Source organism: Protopterus annectens, chromosome 4.part1 (genome assembly GCF_019279795.1).
Source record: "Protopterus annectens isolate FY-2018-M chromosome 4.part1, PAN1.0, whole genome shotgun sequence".
Lineage (NCBI taxonomy): Eukaryota > Metazoa > Chordata > Ceratodontiformes > Protopteridae > Protopterus > Protopterus annectens.
In genome coordinates this window covers 556,395,650-556,418,977 of record NC_056734.1, presented here as the reverse complement: position 1 = coordinate 556,418,977, position 23,328 = coordinate 556,395,650, and the positions used below count along the sequence as shown (strand labels likewise).

Here is a 23,328-nt window from a genome sequence, read left to right as displayed (position 1 = left end):
GTGGTGGACAGACAAGACATGATAGGCCTAGCTCTGGCCAGCATGAGGATAGGCCCACAGTTGTGTGCTATGCAGATGGACTGCTTTCCATGGTAAACTAGTATATACACTCACACCCTGTAACACCAGTACTATACAACTCTACTCGCAGTCTGTCTGTAGTTCCTGATCCTCCTACAAATATATGGCGGCCCTGAGTGTGCCAGTTCTTCTGTAAGGGATATTGCTACCTGCTGTTGGTAGCATAGCTGCCCACACACAGGATGGATGTCCATCACACAGGAAATGTAATGGGAACACACACACATGATGTGGGATTTATAGTAGGTCGTTACCATGACAGTGTTAATTGGGAGTAGTACACATGTGTAATCATGCATATCTGGTTATCTGATATATTCCCACCATATGTCCTGGACATGAAGTGTAGCCCAACCCCAGCCCGTATGATCCCAATGTCATAGTTGCAGGAGATGTCAGGTATGTATAGCAGGTATACTAGTAGTCTATTGCTACTGTCATTGGATTGTCTTCACAGACATGGTGTGTGTGTGGGAGGTCACATCTGCTTATAACATTTATGCCACTGGCTACTGACAGATATCCTAAGGACATCATTGTACAGTACCGCTGCTGGCACATAATGCCGCTGTGGACTGCAGCAGAGATATTGGCCAATATATGTGGAAAGTCTGACACACTATGCACAGTTCAGAGGTATATACATAAACCCTTAGTGCTACACATGTGTACCATGCCTGACAATATGGATGTAGACAGCCATGTAGATGGGTATAACACATAATGACTGGTATATGATGTCCATCATAGGTCATGTATTCACACACCCCTGTCTGGCCTGACACGTATGACCACTGGTACAGGGGTGCCATGGCCACATACTACCCAATAGATATTGACATACATCTGCACTGCATCCCACTGTCCTGTCTGACATACATGACTGTTAAGGGAGGCCCAGCAGCGGGACATCTGGCTAGTATCTGCACATGACATCCCACTGGATAAGTACACTCAGCTGCTAGGCATTTAACAATGGACTGTGCAGGCTGCAGGCAGACTGGCTCAACACTGGCCTACATCTCCTAAGGGGGAATGCACATGTACCTGCATATAAAGCAGGCTCAACAGGCATGTCACAGCACAGGGTAAGATACACCTGTGTGAAACTGCATATCCACAACCAATGTGAACACAGCCAAGTCCACATATGGTTAGCTAGCATCTGTTCTACACCATCCTTATATGTGCCACTCACAGACTGACCCTACATATACTGGCCTGCTACACAGTTTGGTCTGATGGCTGTCTGTGGTATGGGACACATGTGTGTATGGCCCTACAAACATGTACGCCACTACAGTACCATACAGTGGAGCAGCATGTGACATCTGATAGTAGGGGAACTAGAACAATGTCATCTACCACAGTCTGTACACAGGCTAAGGTACATATTAACAATACACACACTGTCGACATTCACCATAGGTACACAGACCTCAGTACTGTATGAACACCCACAGAATGTGCAGGTAATGTCATGAAATGTAACTCTTACTGTACATAACATGTGTAGCAGTCAGATATATCAGTGGCTTGTTCTCAGATATGATGCCACAAATTATGGTGTACAGCACATATGCACCACTTCATGCACAACATATGCACAAAGGTTGACAGAGGTGTGGCTGGATGCACATACACAGGGCCAATATTGACATGTTGCTATGAAAACCGCATACATTTACTGTTGTTACAGGGTTTGTTGCAACATATGTCCTATGAGGGATATGACGTCAATGACTATCACGGCTTTCTCCATCTACTGACTGCAATCCTCACACTACCTTCTGCAGTCCACAGCTAGATGATCCGTGGGTGACATATGAAACCATGGACATAACACTGCCCTGGCTGCAGATGACCCTGCAGATGGGGATTCCCCATAAACATGGAACTGACATGGCAGGTACTGAGACATATACAACAGCCATATCCACACAAACACTGTTAAACCAACATTACTCCAAATGCAGTATAGCAGCACTTGCAGTCTGTAGTCAGGTCAGGCACATCCCCCTCCTGTTTGTTGCACTGTTTCCACAGTGTATGTTGTTAGAGGTAAACCCCAATCCATCTGAGATGCTGTTTGCCACACAACAGATCTGGTTCCTGCTCACAGTGGATGAAAAGGGCCAACACCACCAAGAGATTCCTAGATATTGGAGTGTGTTTCCATACAACTGGCTATGGGAATGTTACCACAGCTGTTTCACATGCAATCAGCTAGGGGAGGGCTGCAATTCATACAGAGGCCATCAGCTGATCATGAGCATCACTTACAATACACATGCTGCTGCCTAAGCAAAGCAGGTGTAGGTCTTCACATCCACTAGAGAGGGGGTGGGGGATGCAGACAGAGGCAAATACATGTCAGGGAGGGGTGGGAGGGTAAAACTGAAGCATGTTTGTGTCACACACCTACCAGCACAAGGTATCAAATCCCCTGACAACTATGTAGTGCTAGCACAGTTTGATGCAGTTATTGGATGCACCACATGGGTTACCTGTTGTGGAGCACTCAGAACATATATTTGATGGTGAGTGACATCTGCAACAGGGATACAGTAGCTGTATGGTAGATGACATACACGTGCCTGTCTGCATTGAACAGGCACCAGCGTCAACACAGCCACACTCTCACAAGGGCACACACACACATTGACACACGTGGCAGGGCCAAGTGTACAACTCATCGGTAGTGGGATTGCCACATCACATCACTGTGCAGGTATCCCATGCATCACACAGGTTATATGGGGGCTGTATGGGTGAAGGGTATGAGGGGGTGTCTGACATCAGACAGCATGCTGCAGTATGCCCATGGGGGTTGTAGAGAGTGTGGATGTGAACATACGCAGCATGCAACACACACACAAACACACAGGGTGCCAGTACTAACATGCATGAGTGCATGTCTGCACGGGTGTGTGGTGTTTGACTGCGCCAGATGGCTGTCCAAGGCTAGGTGATGGGTGTACCTTGGCATCAGGCCACATGACGATGGTCTGCATTGTGGCTCAGGGATGTAGTGTCTGCATTTGCCCACACAGGTGGGTATTGTATCCCCCATCCGGTCACCTGGGTAACTATTGTGTGTGGCCAATGCTGTGCATCGCTTGCCATGTATGTGTTCCTTAGTCCATGACATGGACGGTGTCTGGGATGTACACACCTCCCACATGCATGTACAGTGACATGTAGAACTGTACCTGGGGTGTCCAGCCCATGTTGTGAACACAGATTACCATCAGATGTACCAGTCCTGCCCACCTGTGGCAGGAACTGGTAATAGCCAGCAGCTTTACCCTGCATTTACATTGAGAGCATGCTATCAGCATTCCCTGATGTCAGTGGCATCTGTCCATACAGGGCATGTTGTCAGGCATGGTATGTTCACTGTGGGTCACATGTGATGGCACCACAGGTGGTGCAGGTATCCATTGGGGAACATGGGGGAGGTGCATTGTCTGCACATATGTGCATATTGGACAGATGGACAGGGTAACATGCCCTCTGTGGCCCACTGCTGTCACTCCATAGTTACTATCAGTGGCCAATGTGCAGTGTACTATCCACATATTGGCTATTACCTAGGCATATGTGTGTGTATGACACATGGGTTGAGAGTGTGCTCTGGATAATACTGGGGCTGCTAACTATGATTGCCTGGCCTTGATGTCACATGTATGGGTATGGCTTTGCACCCCAGCCTCTCAGCCATATCACATCTGTTATCCCTGTCCGGTGGACATTGTGATATATAGTATGGCCACCATCTAAGAAATATGCGAAACCCTCTCCACAGGTGTCACACAGTCACAACCACCTCTACACAGGATACGGGTTACAAACACACACACACACACACACACACACACACACACACACACACACACACACACACACACACACACACACACACACACACACACACTCATGCACACTGTCATGTTTGGGAGTAGAACCCCTACCTAACTAGTTTATTACACTACAACACTATGCAGTTATAGTATGCACCACGGATATTACTGGAGTAGTCTTTCCCCAAAAGTGTATTTCACAATGACTGACATCAGCAGGATTGCCAAAGTAGGGCATTTGAAACTGACTGCGAGAGACTAGCCTAAAATGCATTGCTCCCTACACAGACAGTGACACACACAATACATCCAGAACTGCCATGTGTGGGGATGGAACCCTACCATGGTTCTAATTCACACTACAGCAGTACGCAGTTACAGGATGTGCTATGGAGATTACTAGTCTACAACCTTCCCAGAGGTGTATTTCTAGGTGTGTGACATCAGCAGCCTTGCCAAAGTTGGGTATATGAATCATAAGGGATGTGAGTACCCTAAAAAGCATTGCTCTCTACACAGTCAGACATGCACACAAACACACACACACTGTTGGCAGGTCTGGGGTTAGAACTCCCACTTAACTCCTTTATTACACTATGGCCGTACGCAGTTACAGAATGTACTACAGAGATTACTGGGCTAAAATTGCCCCAGAGGTGTATTTCTAGGTGTGTAACATCAGCAGCCTTGCCAAAGTTGGGTATGTGAATCATAAGTGGTGTGAGTAGCTTAAAACTATTGCCTGCTACACAGTCAGACATGCACACAAACACACACAATTGCCAGGTTTTGGGTTGGAACACCTACCTAAGTAGTTTATCACCCTACAATTGTACGCAGTTATGGTATGTGCTACAGGGATTACTGGGCTACAGCCTTCACAGAGGTGTATTTCTAGGTGGGTGACATCAGCAGCCTTGCCAAAATTGGGTATGTGAAATGTAAGGGGTGTGAGTACCCTAAAAGCATTGCTCTCTACATAGTCAGACATGCACACAAACACACACACAGTTGACAGGTCTGGGGTTAGAACTCCCACCTAACTCCTTTAGCACACTATGGCCATATGCAGTCACAGGATGTGCTACAGAGATTACTGAGCTACAATCTTCCCAGGGGAGTATTTCTAGGTGGGTGACATCAGGAGCCTTGCCAAAGGTGGGTATATAGATTGCAAGGCGTGTGAATAGCCTAAAAGGCATTGCTCTCTACACAGTCAGAGACAGACAGACATGCACACATACACTGACACACACTCACAGTTGCCAGATTTGGGGTTAGAACTCCTACCTAACTAGTTTATTACACTACAGCAGTACGCAGTTATGGGATGCACTATGGAGATTACTAGGCTACAGCCTTCCCAGAGGTGTATTTCTAGGTGCGTGACATCAGTAGCCTTGCCAAAGTTGGGTATGTGAATTGTAAGGGGTGTGAGTAGCCTAAAAAGCATTGCTCTCTACACAGTCAGACAAGCACACAAACACACACAGTTGCCAGATTTGGGGTTGGTACTCCTACCTAACTAGTTTATCACGCTACAGCGGTACACACTTATGGGATCCACTACAGAGATTACTGGGCTACAGCCTTCCCAGAGGTGTATTTCTAGGTGGGTGACATCAGCATCCTTGCCAAAGTTGGGTATGTGAATTGTAAGGGGTGTGAGTAGCCTAAAAGGCATAGCTCTCTACACAGTCAGTGACAGACAGACACGCACACATACACACAGCCTCATACACGCACAGTTGCCACATCTGGGGTTTGACCTCCTACGTAACTACTTTATCACACTACAGCACTATGCAGTTACAGCATGCACTACGGAGATTACTGGGCTACAGCCTTCCCAGGGGAGTATTTCTAGGTGGGTGACATCAGCAGCCTTGCCAAAGGTGGGTATATGAATTGTAAGGGGTGTGAGTAGCCTAAAAGGCATTGCACTCTACACAGTTAGAGGGAGACATACATGCACACAAACATTGACACACACTCACACAGTTGCCAGGTCTGGGGTTAGAACTCCTACCTAACTAGATTATCACACTACAGCAGTACGCAGTTATGGGATGCTCCACTGAGATTATTGGGCTATAACTCTCCCAAAGGTGTATTTCACATTGGACGACCTCAGTAGGCTTGTCAGGGTAGCACTATGGGGTGGGCAGTGTGTGCATGGCCCATAACCCATTCATGTAGGGGTGACACATCACATGTGGCCACACACTGGGTCATATGCCACAGGTACATGCATACAGCTACTAGATGACTACGTCCTTGTACAGTCATGTTGCACAGCTGGCACGTTGACCACATAGTCTGTGGTGCTGACCGGTACTAGTCACTAGTATCTGCAATGAGTGACATCTGCACCTAATGTGCTTGGGGCCCTTTGGCTGTGTGCTGGGTTGGACAGGCCTGGATGGCTCCTTGTCACGGTCACCCTCTTCCACACATCTATATCCATCTCCCTTTGGCTTATTATAGTGTGTTGTCCTTACATATATGTCTGTATTCCTATCCACTGTGTGTGCAAGGCATGAGTGCTGCATACTGACATGTGTCTGAACTAACAGTTGCAACTGCCAGATGTGTCTGGTCCACTGGTGTTTGCATACATGGCCTTCTTGTGTTTAAGTGTGTGAGCATGCCCAGTATGACCTTTCAGTATGTTGATGACTGACATTGCCTTCATTTCTCTAAGTGTGTGGGCATGCCCAGTAAGGCCGTCTGTTTTGCATGTGTGGATCATGTCCGGTGGTTTGTACTGCACTGCTGACCTTTGTGTTGTACACCGACAGGTAGCAAGCTGTATCTGCAGGGTATCCATCGATCATTTGGCATTGACTGTTGCAACATGTCTGCATAGCAGGGGGAACACCTGACTATTTCTATGTTTCTACACAGGATTAGTTGGGTGCACCTGACTGTTACTATATTTCTATGTAGGGTAGGAGGGCACACCTGACACTTGTACACATTTGCTAGGACTGTACTGGTATGTCATGTACCCCATTTCAGTCAGTAGTCTTACCTATCATGCTGGCTAAGCCATACCAGTGTACCACCATTCTTATCTTTTGATTACCTACACATTAGTTTCTGACTTCCTAGCCATCACAACTGAATTTCCACTACCTGACCTGCTGTAGTCTGTCTGTGTAGGCCTGGGGGGGGTGATTGCCTATAGCCCTCATTCAGAGGCCATAGTACAGTATTTGTTTGTGTTTGTCTACACCTGTCCTGCTGGCTGTGACTGTTGTTGGGTATGTGACCCCCCTCCTGACTGGCATGTGTGAGTCCCTTATCTTGTGAGTGTCTCAGTATTGAGGGTGGTGCTGTAGGGCTGCCTATGTTGAATGCACATAGTACACTCCCTACGCATGGTTAGGCACAGGTAGTGTAATGTTTGGCATCCCATTTACTGTATGTGAGAGTCAGAGAGAGGTGCTATTCCCTGGGTCCCTTCCATGTCAGAGTATGTGCCATGCGTTGCCTCTTTGCCAGGGCCAGGGCATACTGGGCACACCTCCTTCTGCCTACTGGGGCAGGCTCAAGTTGTTCCTCCTCCGAGTCACTCTGTGCCTGTGTAGGCCTTGGCAATGGTGGGGGGCTGTGTGGCCCTGCCCCATGCTGCTCCTGCTGCAGCTGTTTTCATAGGATCATATTGTGTAACATGGCACATACAAGGACGATTTGGGTACATGTAGGTAGTGAGTACTGCAAGGCTCCACCAGATGTGTCCAGGCACCGGAACCATGACTTAAGCATCCCAAACACACACTCTATTATGATTCTTGTTTGTGCGTGTGCCTCATTATGGAGTTCTTGTTCGGGTGTGTGTGCATTTCTGATGGGTGTCATCAGCCACGGCACCAGTGTGTATCCAGCATCCCCCACTAGGTGACCGTGTGGGATGTCCCCATTGGCAAATTTCTGGTACAGCTGTGTCAGATGCCAGATATGGGTATCATGACAACTTCCAGGGCAGCCAGCACACACGTTCAATATTATGCCCTGGGCATCACACATGACCTGGCAGTTGATGGAGGGGAAGCCCTTGCGGTTGATGTAGACCCTACCCTGCTCACTGGGTGGTGCTTTGATGCGTATGTGCATGCAGTCTATTGCACCCACAACCTCAGGGTATTATGCTATTTGGTGGAAGAGACGCATATTGCTAGCCAACACCTCATGGGTGATGGGGAAATATACCTGCTCACCGACATGTGCTGCCATGGCATCCAGGAACTGCTGGGGTACCCTGGATGCTGATGCCTGTGAAATCCCCATCATATCCCCAGTTGGCTTTTGGAAGGTACCTGTAGCTAGTATTCTTAGGCCTACTCATACCTTGGTATCCACTGGGACGGGTTCCCCTATGTTAGGTCTGTGTGTGAGGTGTGGCTGGCACAGCTCAACAATTTGCTGTAGGAGGCCCCTGTCCACCCTATAGTGCTCCACTGTCTCCAGCTCATGTAGCCCTTGGTAGGTTACCCTGGGTCTGTACACTTTTCTCTGTCTCCTCACTGTAGGTTGGTCAGCAGCATTCACATCCTCACCACCCTCAGCCTCTTCCAGAAGTTGTATGATAGCTATTGCAGCCCCTAACATTTTGCTTTTATGAGTGTTAAAAGTTCCCCACTTGTTTACACAGGTGGTGTAGGGTGTGGGAAAAACCAGAGGGTTAGGTGTTTGCATAGTTTATAGCAGTGTTCTGGGCTGGGCTGGTCTGCTGCCTGTGTAATTGGCTGGTTCCAATACATTTCACCTGGCAGCGAACCCAGTACCCCTTGATTACCTTCCTACTGCTGTTTTCCCTTCCCATTGCCCTTCTGTTTCAGCCCGGGGGTGCGCCAAGCAATCGGTGTACTCCAATGTGCACACTGCTGCTACTTCCTGGTTTAATTTCCTTTATTTTCCTGTAGATCCCGGTGCGCGGCATGCACACCCACTTACACTTTGTCATACGTACTAGGCAGGTTTAGACACACCCCCTAGCTTTGCTGTGCTAAGCTGGGAGTAACCCCGAGCCACAGGGCTCCAAACCGCTTACAGTATGCCTGACACACCCACCCATGATGTCACCTACATCCTAAACTTGCACTCACCTATTCATACTCTTACACTGTTGGGACCTGGCACACATGCTGGTGGAAACTGGGATTCACTATCCTTCCCCTCATTTGCATAGGATTGCTTGCTAATGCATAGTTACATATGTCACACTGCGTCTTCCCCCTTAGCAACCACTATTCACTGGCCGGGTTGTCTTTTGCCTGCCATTGACTTGCATGGCAGAATACTGATTTTAGTTGGAATGCTTGCTTTAGGTTTATTTTCTTATTTTCCCACTGATCCCATTTGATCGCTGCTGCCCTATGCATAACCAGCTGTGATCGGCGGTAATAAAATAAAAGTTGTATTTTGGACATTTTACATCATTTGCAATGCCAATGGCCTTATACTTGGCCATTGGCATGCTTCCTCAATGATATGCCACCTTAATTTGGAGCTGTTATGTCCCTGTTTTGGATTTTGCAGAACCGTACTTGGTTACTAACTGAGTACATTTCTGCATATTATGCTAGCCATGCATGCCCTGATTCCAGCTTCCTGGATAGTAGATTTACCTCATTTGCATGGTTTTCACCTGCAAATGGGATAATTTGCATACAGGGGCTGGAAACGTGCAGCACTAGTGCTAAAGCACTCGCGCACATCAAACGAGCATGTCCGTGGATCGCTCGGCCGCCATATTGCCAAAATTGCCTCTTACAATAAACATGCATGCTGTGCAAGCTTTAGAGAATCCGTGAGTATATATTTTAAAATCCAGCCTGACTGTAGTTATCTTACCCAAACTAGAGGATCCAATAATAACAAACAGCACAAATTAAAAACAGAGCTGGAGACTTAAGGATGTTGTCAGCCATATTGCTTGCTCCATCAAACACTTGTTAAGATTTTCATATTTCTGCAAATAATAAATTATTAGTTCAAAAGTGCTTTTAAAATGCTTTTAAAATGCAGTTATTCAAAACTAGAAAATTAATAGGGTTCGATGTGATGGTTAAGATGTTTATCTCACAAACAAGAGGTACAGGGTTTGATCCTCAACAAGGGAAAACTGACTCAGCTTAAAATAGTCCACAAGGGCCCAGTACTTACATATGAATAGTATTATAAGTAAATGTTTTTTTTTGAAAATGTAATTATTATGTTAGGAAAAGAATAGTATTCAAAATTTACATTTAATGTGTGTTGGATAACTGACTGTGTTCTAATTTCACATTGTTACACTTCTGGGCTACGTTTTTATTCAACTTTATATTAAGATTATACGTTTGCATTCACTCAGGTTATAAACATAATATTGGCCTTTTTTTTCCACAATACTGTATGCAGCCTGTGCAGAAGGAACTGTCTAACCTGTAGTCCCTTAAGCGTTACAAACTTGTATTGCCAAAACTCCTTACAGTTTTTTCCTAGACATGTTAGCCTGAAATTTCACTGAGTTTAAAAGCCACATAATAATGCAATATCTTATACTTTGACCACATTGTTACTATCCACTTCAGCAAATGTGCTCGAATTTTCATTTTGTGAAGTCCATTTGTCAAGCATTTTTGTTTAACAATGTGCTACATCAGAATGCTTTATATAAAACATTCCCCACATCTTAAATAGCATGTTACTACTGGCACTTGTTGTGCAATTATATTTTTATAAATGTTTCATGATTAACATTCATATTTTCAGAGAATACATACATTATCCCAGGAACTTTTGGTATTGAATGTGAGGTATGGAACACTTGAAAAATGTGTATACATTTTCATACTTGTACATGACAGATTATCAGCATTTTTGCATTTTTAAAGGTAGAGTTAGAGTGAATGATCCCTATGTATCTTTATTACTGTGATTGACTGTATGAGATCTAAGTCTGCATTCTGCTTTCTGATATACATGCTTCTGCAGGATTCATGTCATTTGAACACCAACATCTAGAACCCTGAATTGGAAAACACGAAACAAAAAAAAAAACATTTTTTGCAGGAAGGGAAGCTCCCTTGCATGCCCCACCTGTAGTTATATATACTAACTCTCAGATCGCTTGAATCCCCACCGCTAATTACATATACTAACTCTGAAATTGCCTGCATCCCCACACCCCCTGCTAATTACATATACTAAGAAAACTCCAAAAAACTGCTGTAGAGCCAAAGTATACAACCTACTCGTAAAAGTAAAATACCAAACCATTTAATGAAGCGCTTTTCGTCTCACTCAGTGGTGAGACTTCTTCAGATACAATCACCATGCTTAACAGTCATTAAAAATACACAGTTTGGAACTGTGCACCAATCAAAGCCTTTCTCCACCCCTCTCTTTTCTATATAAAAGTTAACCCCTTCATAACTGTAAAATTCTTATCTGTTACAATGACCCTTAAAAACATACAATTAATTATATTCACTTATTCTGCTTTTGATTTATAATTTTTCAAGTACAACAATTGACTCTGACTTAGTTGAACTACTTGCAAAAGGGTATACATTTGTACCCTCCTACAATGCAGATGTGGCTAGGAACTTTGGTAGATTTTAAATTGTTTGTGAGGAAACTGAAACTTACACTATTATTTCGTGGCAACCAACACAGAGAGGATAAAAGTATTACATTTCTAGTATGTTTAACCCTCCACTTCACCCAGTGTTAGACCTATATGAACAGATGTGCGAAACAGATTTTTGTAAATGTATGGGTGATAGGCACGGTACTATACAACTTGAGTCAAACATTAGTAGAACTGAGAGACAAGCATTGAATGGCTTAATTATGCTGCCTGTAAGGGTCATGAAACCAGACAAAGGGGGTGGGTTGGTGTTAATGAATAAGGAGGATTACACTGAAAGAATGCTTAAACAACTAGCTAGCAACACATATAAGGAAGTTTCAAAAAACAAATTGAACAGGACATATTCAAGTATTAAATCGTACATTAATGATATGTATATAGAAGCCAGGATTAATGTTGAATTGTACAACTATTTAACCCTACTGGCCCCTAGGATTTTGACTCTATTTGGAATCCCAAAAGTCCACAAGAGTGTTGAGGACCCACCAATGGGACCCCTTGTTGATGCGAGGACTAGCATAACTTACGCAGGTGCGAAAGTAGTGGATACTTTGCTGAAAAAATATGTGACTCAAGAGGAACAGATTTGCAAAGACTTGGTTTTTTTTGAGTAAAATCAACAGCTTAGAGTTCAACAATGAATTTGACTTTTTGACTATTGATGTGAAAGACCTCTACACTATATTCCCCATATGGAAGGAATGGAATAGGTTAGTTGTATATTGAGAGCAAAGGGTGCCCCATTAGAAGAGGTGGGTTTGGTTGAAGAGTTATTGGAATTGATTTTAGCTAACAATTACATACTGTTTGAGAAGAAGTACTTCCTCCAGCAGACTGGCGTCGCAATGGGCTCCCCATGTGGAGTAAGCTTCACCAATCTTGTAATGGCATACTGGGAGAGTGAATACATTAAAAAGAAGGAACACATAGCTAGTAAAATTTACTTTTATACAAGGTTCCTGGAGGATATATTTATGATCATCAAGGGAGGTGAGAATGTAGCTAGGGACCTTGTTAATTTCTTCACCGCATCCACAGACTTTCTGGAATTTACATTCAACTATCAGGCTGACAGGATAACCTACTTGGACATCGGTTTAAGGAAAGACTTGGTTAATAGAACTTATATAGCAAAAATACACAGAAAGGAAACTTATTCCAATGCATTCTTGCATTTTTCTAGCTGCCACCCACTTTACCAGAAATCTGCAGTAATGAAGGGGCAGTTGGTTAAGGCAGCTAGAATGATTACAAAAGAAGAAGATTTTCATGTGGAATGCAATACATTGAGAAACATGTTCTTGAAAAGAGGTTACTCAGATACATTGGTCCAAGGGCTTATAGTAGACGTCCAGTGCAAATGGAGTAGTGGGTTTTGCAAACCCATCCTTATCCAGTCTAAGGGAGGTGACCCACTGTCCAGTGGAGATAAAAGGACCAGACCTAACATTAACCAACAGACATTTACAACATATAGTTTCATAACACCGTTTTGTTTAGAAGCCATTGAATTTAGGAACATCATATAAAAAAATTGGGAGCTTGTGATGAATGAAACATCCATTAGGATCAAACTAGATCAAAAGCCAAAAGTGATTTTCAGCAGGGGCCCGAACTTGAAATGCCTACTTGAAAGGGGGAGTACAACGTTACCCAACAGGCAGGGCATGTGGAGTTGCGGTATGTGCAACTACTGTAAGTTTATTGAAATTGGCCAAAATATACCATAAGGCAGAGGGAGTATACGATTAGATAGAAATTAGACTGTCAATCTAGAATGGTAGTGTACTTGGCCCAGTGTCAACAATGCCCAGCATACTATATAAGAAAAACAGACAAGAGACTTAGAGAACAGGTCTACGAGCATCTCTATAGTATCTCTAGCAAAAAGCTTTAGCAAGACACATTATGGAACATGAAAACCACAATTTCACATTTAGGGCAATAGATCAAGTGGTCCAAAGTGACCGAGGGGGACCATCTTCCCTTATTCTTGAAAGGCTTGAGCTCCTATGGCAACTTCAGACAAATGCTTGCCATTTCCCAGGCCTAAATGAGACATGTTCAATTTTATGTATACTCAAATTGAAGAGTTTTTTAAGGTGACTCAACAAAGTGCAACACAGGCTGGGGCTAGTTGTGAAATTACATTTGGATAACCTGCTCACAGTAAATTGGTAACTTGTTTACAATATTGATTTTAAAAAAATCAAAAGCAAAATAAGTTACTATAATTAATGATGTACTTTTAAGGGTCGTTGTAACAGATAATAATTTTACAGTTATGAATGGGTTAACTTTTACATAGAAAAGAGAGGGGTGGAGAAAGGTTTTGATTGGTGCACAATTCCAAATTGTTGTGTATTTTTAATGACTGTTAAGTATGCTGATTTTTGTCTGAAGAAGTCTCACCATTGAGTGAGATGAAAAGTGCTTCATTAAGCAGTTTGGTGTTTTACTTTTATGAGTAGATTGTGTACTTTGGCTCTACAGCAGTTTTTTGGAGTTTTCTTAGTTTTTATTACTTCTTGGTCTGTATAATTACATATACTAACTCTGAGATTCCCAGAATCTCCACCCCCCCCGCTAATTACACATACTAACTCTGAGATCACCTACATCCCCATTCCCCATGTTAATTACATATACTAACTCTGAGATTACCTGCATCCCCACACCCCCTGCTAATTACATATACTAACTCTGAGATTGCCTGCATCCCCATACCCCCTGCTAATTACATATACTAATGCTGAGATTGCCTGCATCACCACACCCCCTGCTAATTACATAAATTACATATACTAACTCTGAGATCGCCTGCATCCCCACACCCCCTGCTAATTACATACACTAACTCTGAGATCACCTACATCCCCACACCTCCTGTTAATTACATATACTAACTCTGAGATCACCTGCATCCCCACTCCCTCTGCTAATTACATATACTAACTCTGAGATTGCCTGCATCCCCACTCCGCTGCTAATTACATATACTAACTCTGAGATCACCTTTATACCCACACCCCCTGCTAATTGCATATACTATCTCTGAGATCACCTACATCCTCACACCCACTAATTATATTTACTAACTCTGAGATTGCACTACACCAGGGAAGGGCCAATTCACCATTCCACACTGTACTATGATCGCAGACTACAGGTTCCCTGTATATGTCGATGTTTCTGACATTAATGTGAATAGATTTGAGACAAATATAGTGCTACATTTGCCATTATGTAATGAACTAATGACTATGGTCTGAACCAGTTGAGCCTTTCTATTTAAACCGTTGGTGGTATTTGTCATCTTCGGACAGGAAAAGTGTAGAGTTTTTTGAAAAGAAGGCAGTTTTAGACATCTCATCACTTACATGTCAGATGTTTTGTTATAATTATACTAGACAGGAAGCTAGAAAATATTTATGTGATACTGTGAAATCCATTTATTCCACGCTACAACTATGTATGCTTATCCCATCCCGGATTATTTGAAGAGCCAGTGGGAGTATGCAACCAAATGAGCTCCGCTGTTCATCAGAAAATAGCCACAGAAATTTCCAGGTATGGAGAAAAATTTCACAAAAAAATGATGGCATGATTTGACGGCATATTGTAAAAAAATGCGTTGGCAAAACTTGGCATACATACAAAAATAATACATTAAAATCATATTTCATGGTTATTTATTTGTTTTTCCTAGAAATCAAGGATTCAAAACTCTGAATTCACCAAGGTAATTGTTGTATTCTTTATTTATGTAAACTGAAATCTTTGTAGTTGTTAATACTGCTTACAATAAGTTTTAAACTGCTTAGTGCTATAAACTGTCACACCTGTTGACAGAAGTTTGTATTTTATGTTTGTACTCAAGAATTTTTTTTAAGATGGTTTGTGATAAAAAAATCATACAACTAACTATATGTTGTGTCTTTCGGCTTTTCCCGGTTAGGGGTCGCCACAGCGGAACTCCGGTCCGCTAATGATTGGCAGTAGATTTTTACATGCCGACTTGCCTGGCCTGACGCACAACCTTCAATGAAGGAACGCCCATTCATGCATGCTGCCACACAGAAGATGCTCTAACTGAGAATCGAACAGAGCAACGTCTTACTGTGAGGCGACAACGCTACCGCAGCACCACCACCTCAGTTTTGTACAACTAACTATATGTAATGCAGTATTCTCTGCATTTCATGGATGTTGGTTGTGGCTGAAATCATTCTTCAGAACAGCCCACCTTCCCAGTAAGCAAATTGATAAAAAAGCCATATTTATTCTGAAGAGAAAGAAAGCTGACATACAAATTAATCTAGGTGAAACCTGATTGCTTATAAGAATTTTCAGTTTCTGCAGAATAAAACAGCACATTATGTCCAATCAGATGATGCATGTTATAAGCAGCCTGCTATAAGCTTTCATATTTAAAACAGGTTTCTTCAAATTAAAGCAGTTTTCCAAACTTGCAGTTATATACTGGGGGGAGGGAAATGAATGCTTTGCTGGCTTTGGCTGGAAGCTGTTAGGGGTTGTTAATTGTAATATCAATGTACCCTTGCCATATCCTGTCTATGATGCTCCCAGTCCCCTCTCTATTCACTTTCCCTTACTCTCCAGCTCTAACTGTCCTTTTGGGACTTGCATAAGGTGCCTAAGCTCAGTAGCGAATATACCAGCAGTCTCCACCAGGGTGCAGTGCTACCATGGCTGGCCCACCTACTTTCCTATGAAATGAGACTGTTATCACATGGTGACGTCACCCAATCTTTCCTTTTTGCTCTCTAATGCTGGAAATATCACTCAGGATTTGGTAGCAGGCAGCATATTCAGGAGGAAAACCTTTGTTCCAGCAGGTCATCTAGTCAATTTTCAAACTTTTATCACAGCCCTGTTTGACACTTAAGGTCCATTCCATTCTTCATACAGCACTACAAGTGGAAAAGATCTTACCTTAAGCTAATATGTGAGATGAGTACTGGCACATTTCCTTCTGCATGATATTCACTAGTGCGGCAGGCATGTTTATGTTGAGAACACGAGCCCAGTCACAGTTTAAGAATATGAACTTTAGCTTTTAAAATAATAAATTAAAATGTAGCATAGAAGGAAGCTTATCAAAAGTGCTTTTGAAAATGAAAGCAGTGCTTGCCTGTTTGGTAGACCATTAGAATATTATTAGAATATATCTTTACCTGTTCAGTTTAACTAAAGAAATGGCAAAATGTAAATTAAATTTAATTGTATTGCTCAGCATATTAATTCCTGTTAGATGTGATAGACGTCATCCTACATAACTGCAGTGTTGTTGTCACAAACCACACTTTGCATTTTAGTGATGGTCATACTTTCACACCATTTTCATATTTCTGCAGGTAACCATGCACTTTACTACATAAAGAATAAGAAGCTTCTGATGAGCTGTTCTTTACTTCAGGTGTTTAGTACTGTACAAAATAAGGTTAGGCCTCAATCAACACTTGAAGGAGCAACAGATACTGTTAATCTGAAGTCTTTAGCTTTAAATGTTATCTGTTGGAATTCCTTAGCAGCAAAATAGTAGCATATAGCATCTAAACAGCAATTTACATTAGACAAGCACATTGCTACTTGAATAAAAAAACTGATACTTTGTTTGACAGTACAGTTTTGAATAATTTTTTGCCTAACCAAGAACTGCAAGAAAATTCCCAGATGACTTGGTGCAAAAGAAATGACAAACACAATCAGGTTGGCATATATAATACGTATACAGGAATCGGTTATTGCCTTTTTCCTTTCACTGGTGCAGCGCTCTGAGAGAGTTCTGATGATCTGAATAGAGCAGAATGTTACGACAGTCAATGGAATGAGAAATCCAAAAATCTCAACAGAGATAATAAAAGCCGTACTCCAGGAATCCTCTGATATGTTATGGAAGCATTTGTAGTCCCCAGATGATGAGTCATGAAATTTATAAACTGGGATGCTGCAGAGCCAAACAAATACCCAGAATCCAAAACACACTAGAAGGGACTGTCTGGGCGACCTGACGGCCTTGGCTTTAAAGGGGTATTTGATTGCAATATATCTGTCCAGGCTGATGCACATGATGATATAAATGCTCATATACATGCTGATGTAGTATAATGACTGCAGAAAGGAGCATGTATATTTTGACCAAGACGTGCTCTTTGCTGTGAAATGTAATTTGAATGGCAGGGAGAAGAGAAGAAGTATATCAGCAAATGCAAGGTTTGTCATATAAATTGTTGTCTCTGTCCATTTCTTCAGGAAGCAGTGAAAGATTACAAGAGCCAAAATATTAAAAATGGATCCAAAGATTATAGTGGGGATGTAGATCACCATTTGCAGATCACTCACTATCTTGTCGGTCTGATTAAAGGAACAATTCTTTATGTCTTGGCTGTCATTCATGGCTAATAAAAATATAGAAACAGTTATAAATAGCACATCTTTGTATACATTTCCTACAAAACTATAAAGACAGAGAACATAGAGGAAGGAAGATCGGCACAAATACTTCATCATACTGTATGAAAATAATAAGAAAATAGTGAACGGCTAAGGAGTTAAAGACATCATGCTGTTATGTTTCAGAGTTCACTTACATTTCACTATCATTAATTGTACTTTACTTTTCTACTACTTTATTACTATTAAAAACTCTACAATCACACACCTATTGCATACTTCCAATTCAAACATGTAATTGCCAGTAATACCACTAACCACTTCAGCAAACGCCTTCACATACTCTCCAATCCCAGGCCACATACTGCACAACATGCCATCATGGCTACCATTCCACCCCTTCCTTGCATTAAAACTACAGACCTTCTCATTCTTAACATGAACCTTAGAAACCTAGTTATCAAGATCACAGACTTTAATGCAGTCGTTGCACTATACTCACCAGACATTCTTATAACAACAGAAACTTGGTTAAAACTTCATATAAGAGACTCAGACATACTCCCCCAAGGTTATAGCATACACAGGTTAGACAGGATCAGGAAGAAGGGTGGCGGGTTGCAATCTTCGACAAAGATAACCTAAGCATAAACTATCTAACCATCAAATACTCTTATGATAACAAGTTTAAGTTCTAGTAACACGGCTCAGAATCAACCCAAAGAAAAATATTACCATAATAGCCACTTACATACCTCCCAATAATACTCCCACTGCCATTGAGGAACTCATAACCTGGACAGCCTCAACCTACACCCATGAAACCATTATTACAGGTGACTTCAACTTAGACTGGAATACTTGCACTGGTGATAACCCTTCTACCTTCATAAATCTACATGGTTTCTCCCAAACAATCCAGTTTCCCACTCAAATAGATAAACATAGCAAAACGGAATCTATCTTAGACTGGTCACTTATCAACAGTACCATCCACAGCTATCTCTCCAGATGCCTTCCAAATAATTTAAGTGACCATAGACCTACCTACTTAATCCATCATCAGCTCAACTCACCCAGAACCATAGTGTACAAAGTTGTATGAAATACCAAAAACTTCTCCCACGAAGCATTCGTAGATATGCTCAATAAATGCAACTGGATACCACTCCATCATCTCCAACTTGACCAGGCCGTAACATATTTAAATGACACATTTCTAGCTATTCTAAATAGCTTAGCACCAACTCGTATGTGTTATGTTAAAAATAAGAGATTGCCCTGGATATCAAAAGAAACCATTAAACTTCAAAATGTAAGGGACAAAACCTGGTATCAATACCAAAAAAAAAAACAAAAGACAGTCAAACTCTGCTAGCATACCAGCAGCTCTGTAATCAAACAAAAAAAAAACAACTCAAACTAGACAAAAAAACATATTATACAACTATGCAAAACAAATATGAAAACAATCCCAAAAAGTTGTGGCAAGCAATTAACTCACTTCTCCACTCAGGTAAACCTACAATCCCAAAACCAACAACCAATAACCAAAACACGAGTATTGTCTCACAAATCAACACCTACTTTATAAACACCATCCTCTCCTTAGTTACAGGGAACACTTTCACTCTCTGTCTCCTCCATCTAATGTGGAAACTAACAACAACTTTTTTTTACCTCAAACCTGTTCCAAACACCATAAGAACAATGCTGAAAAAAAAACTGAAACTTTCTTCCTTAGCAGCTGACCAACTCCCCAATGAATACCTCAAACTGTCAGCTGATGCCATAGCTCTGCCTAGCTCTATTCTGGTAAATAGGTCTATAGCAGAACAATATGTACCAAAATTATGGAAAATTTCCTATATCACCCCTCTGCATAAAAGAGGAACATCAACAGAATTAAACAATTACAGACCCGTAGTCATCCTTTCCCCCTGTGTCAAAATTCTGGAAAAATTTATCCACACTCAATTAATACAATACCTGTTATCTCATAACCTTATCTCTCCCTCCCAACATGGTTGCAGACCAAAACATAGCACCACCACAGCCCAATTAAGTTCCCTAACATCATCAACCAACTGAGAAATTCAAACCAGCAAGTAGCATCAATCTTCTTTGACATGTCAAAAGCGTTTGACATGGTCTCCCATCAGAAATTCCTTAGTACTCTTGCCTCACTAAACCTATCAAAGACGTCTCTGTCATGGTTCCTAAGATATCTTTCTGACAGACAAGCAGTATGATGAAAATCCGAACTGTGTCCACTTCTGCCTGTCTCGGTTGGAGTCCCCCAAGGGTCCATACTAGGACCCCTTCTTTTCACCATCTTCTCTAATGATCAGCCTCATCCACAACACACGCTAAAGTAGTTCAGTATGTGAACAATTCAACTTTAATCTGTTCAGCAGATACCTTGCCAGACCTCCAAATAGTAGCCCAACAAGCTCTTAATGATATAGAAACATATCTAAGTAAATCACAACTAATCCTCAACCCCAAAAAGACACAGCTAATGCTATTTACCAGTAACAAACAAACACTGACCACCCCTCCTTTCACTATTCTCTCAGCAAGCAGTACAGTCATCCAACCAGTTGAGCATACAAAACTCCTTGGAGTGACAATTGTCAACAAGCTCAGATTTGACTAACATATAGTCACCACAATTAAGAAAGTTCACATCAAACTTGGCTCTCTGCAGGAGCGGGTCGTGCTATTGGACTGCAGCCCTCCCAGCTGTGCAGACCCCAGCTGTAAAACTGTAAAATAAAAGAAAAAAAGAAAAATAAATAAATAAAAATAAAAGAAATAAAAACACAAGTCCAAGAACATCGCGCATGTAGACTGCTGGTAAACCAGTCTGGAGCATGTGCACAGAATCCAGACTGTCTCCACCAGCAGTCCAGAGTATGAATACAACATTCAACTCCAAATTTTCCCAGCAGTCTATGCAGTTACAACTGCATAGACTGGAAGAGGATTGGACTGCAATGTCCGCAGGCAGGAAGGACTAGGTGCTCTCATGGGAAGGAAGGACAAGATCAGAACATGAATTACTCAGCGGATGTAGCGCAAGCTTTACTCTGCATGGAAAGGACTTTGTTACAGCAGCTTTTGGCTCAGAAAGGAAGAGATGTATTCAGCATGGAAAGCAGCTTTGGCTCAGGTAGTGTGTGTGTGTGTGTGTGTGTAATTCCCCAGTTGTTACATGGTGGTGGGTAGAAAATAAGGCTTGAACCCTGTACCTTGAGGCCAAGTGGCAAGAGCCTGAATTCCCTACCCACCACCATTTATAAAAAAAATTGCAGATTTTTGCCTCATATTTTTTCTGTTCCTCATAAAATCTGTGGTTTCTGTATTTATGTTTCTTAACACAGTCAGTAGTGCAGTGGTGCAATGGTAGCATTGTTGCTTGACAGCTACAGGTTGTCTGGTTGATTACTGGCTGGGGTGCCTTCTGTGCGGAGTCTGCATGTCTTCCCTGTGTTTGTGTGGGTTTGCTCTGGTGTCCTCCCATTTTATAAAGACATGTGTCTGGAGTGTTTCTGATGAAAACTGGCTTTTGTTCCAAGTCAGACTTTCCTGGTTAACAAATGTTAAATAAAAATGACAAGCATTTGAATTTCAGACTTCATATTCTTCAGAAAGTACATGGTAACGCAAAACCTATTATTATAGCAATTTTCTAAGTTTATAAGATGGATATTTGAAATTTGTTCCTATTTTTGGGACTGTATTCCCACATTATTGGCTTCGTCCAGGTTTTTTGTGCCAAGGTTGAGAGCTATGGTAAGAACTGAATTCACTGAATATGTTTGGAGGCTGTATTCCCCCATTATTGGCTTTGTTCAGGTGTTTTGTGTTAAGATGTTGACAGCTATGGTGAGAACTGAATTCACTAAATAATACCCATTTAAGTTTCAGTCTTCCTCTCTTTTATACAGCAGATGATTTGGCGTAGTGGTATGTTGCTCTGACTATTTTGCACAGGGTCCTGGGTTCAATACTTGGCAGTGAAATTTATGGTGGTAACACAGCATTTTATTCTAGCACCTTTCCAACATTATATAATCAATGTTTAAAATGTGTCCCTGTTTTTTGGTCTTTTGCCCGCCCCCCCCCCAATTTTGGCTTTTTCCAGATTTCTTATGTTGCAAAGTTCAGAGATACAGTTGAGTGTCAAGTAGATTTTACAAGAAGCTGAGAGCTGCAGGGGAACAAAAGTTTAGTGCTGCTTATGCTGAGTCTACTTGTGTTGTTAATAGCATAACAGGTAGTGTATTTGCTTTTGATGCAGAAGGCTGTGGGTTCTACTCCCACAGTAGGTAGATGCATTGCTGATACTGTATTGTATTGTAAAGAGGGTGGATGCTGCAGTCCTTTTTGGTGAAGATACCTAGTAACTATATGAATGTGTTATCAGTTTGCCATCCATTCCCCATTGCAATATTACTAGCTTATCTTTTTTTTAATGCAACATAGGCAATTTATTTCTCAAGGGCAACATGCACTTTATTTGTAGATGAAACAATGAAATATAAAGTTGTTTGTTAGCAGCAACCTCTTCATTAGTTACAGATTTCTTTAATGTGGAATTACTTAGATGACTTTTACTTCTTCAGAGATTGTGCATATTTACTGATACTGGTGGATCGTAGAAGTTTGAGTAGACTTTTATGATAGAAATGTTCTGAATTGGGCAGTTTTGTCATTATTGGTGCATGCATTTTGTTTCATTGTTTACTGGAAAAATGTTCAAAACAGCAAATTTAAAACACCCTCTAACAACTGTACTATATTGTACAAGGAATATAATTTAATACAATCAGGAAGATGTATCAAAGAGCACGTGTATGTTTTGTGTGCAAGGGGCCTATGATTTGAAAACAGCCCAAAGTTAATCTTTATCTACCAGTGGCAAAATGTATTTTCTTTGAATGTGGGTTTCAATGCTGTTTCAGTGAATGTGAGTTTCAAGGGCAGAGAAGTTTTAATGCTAATAAGTCTGTTTTCATTGTAAGATTGCATCGCTTTGTTTAGCAGATGTTTTAGTGTTTGTGCTGTAAAATGCAAAATAAAACTTTCAAATAAAGTCCAAATCATTGTAGAAGTAAAGCAGTATGCACATTAATGTTTATGGTAAATGGGGTGAAATAGCCAAGTAATGGTTCATTGGAATGGCTGCAGGGGGGAGGCTCCATTCGACCATGATTTTGTGAGGGGGAAGGGCAGCAAACTCAAAGACAGCCCTGGCTGAACTATACCTCTCAACTGTCCAGATTTTCACAGAATGAATAGATTTTTGCTTCTTAT

The 23,328-nt window shown here is 41.8% G+C and overlaps 1 protein-coding gene across 2 annotated transcripts in view; it reads right to left on the bottom strand.

Annotated features, from left to right (window-relative positions):
* Positions 1-15,676: 15,676 nt before the first annotated feature.
* The window catches only part of LOC122800960 (G-protein coupled receptor 55-like), a 529,630-nt gene continuing 521,978 nt past the window's right edge, over positions 15,677-23,328 (bottom strand). For both annotated transcript variants that reach the window (XM_044070365.1, XM_044070364.1), the window contains exon 3: positions 15,677-18,011. In XM_044070365.1, coding sequence (XP_043926300.1) covers positions 17,062-18,009 — 948 coding nt within the window. In that variant the 5' untranslated portion in view covers positions 18,010-18,011 and the 3' untranslated portion in view covers positions 15,677-17,061. The remainder of the gene's footprint in view (positions 18,012-23,328) is intronic.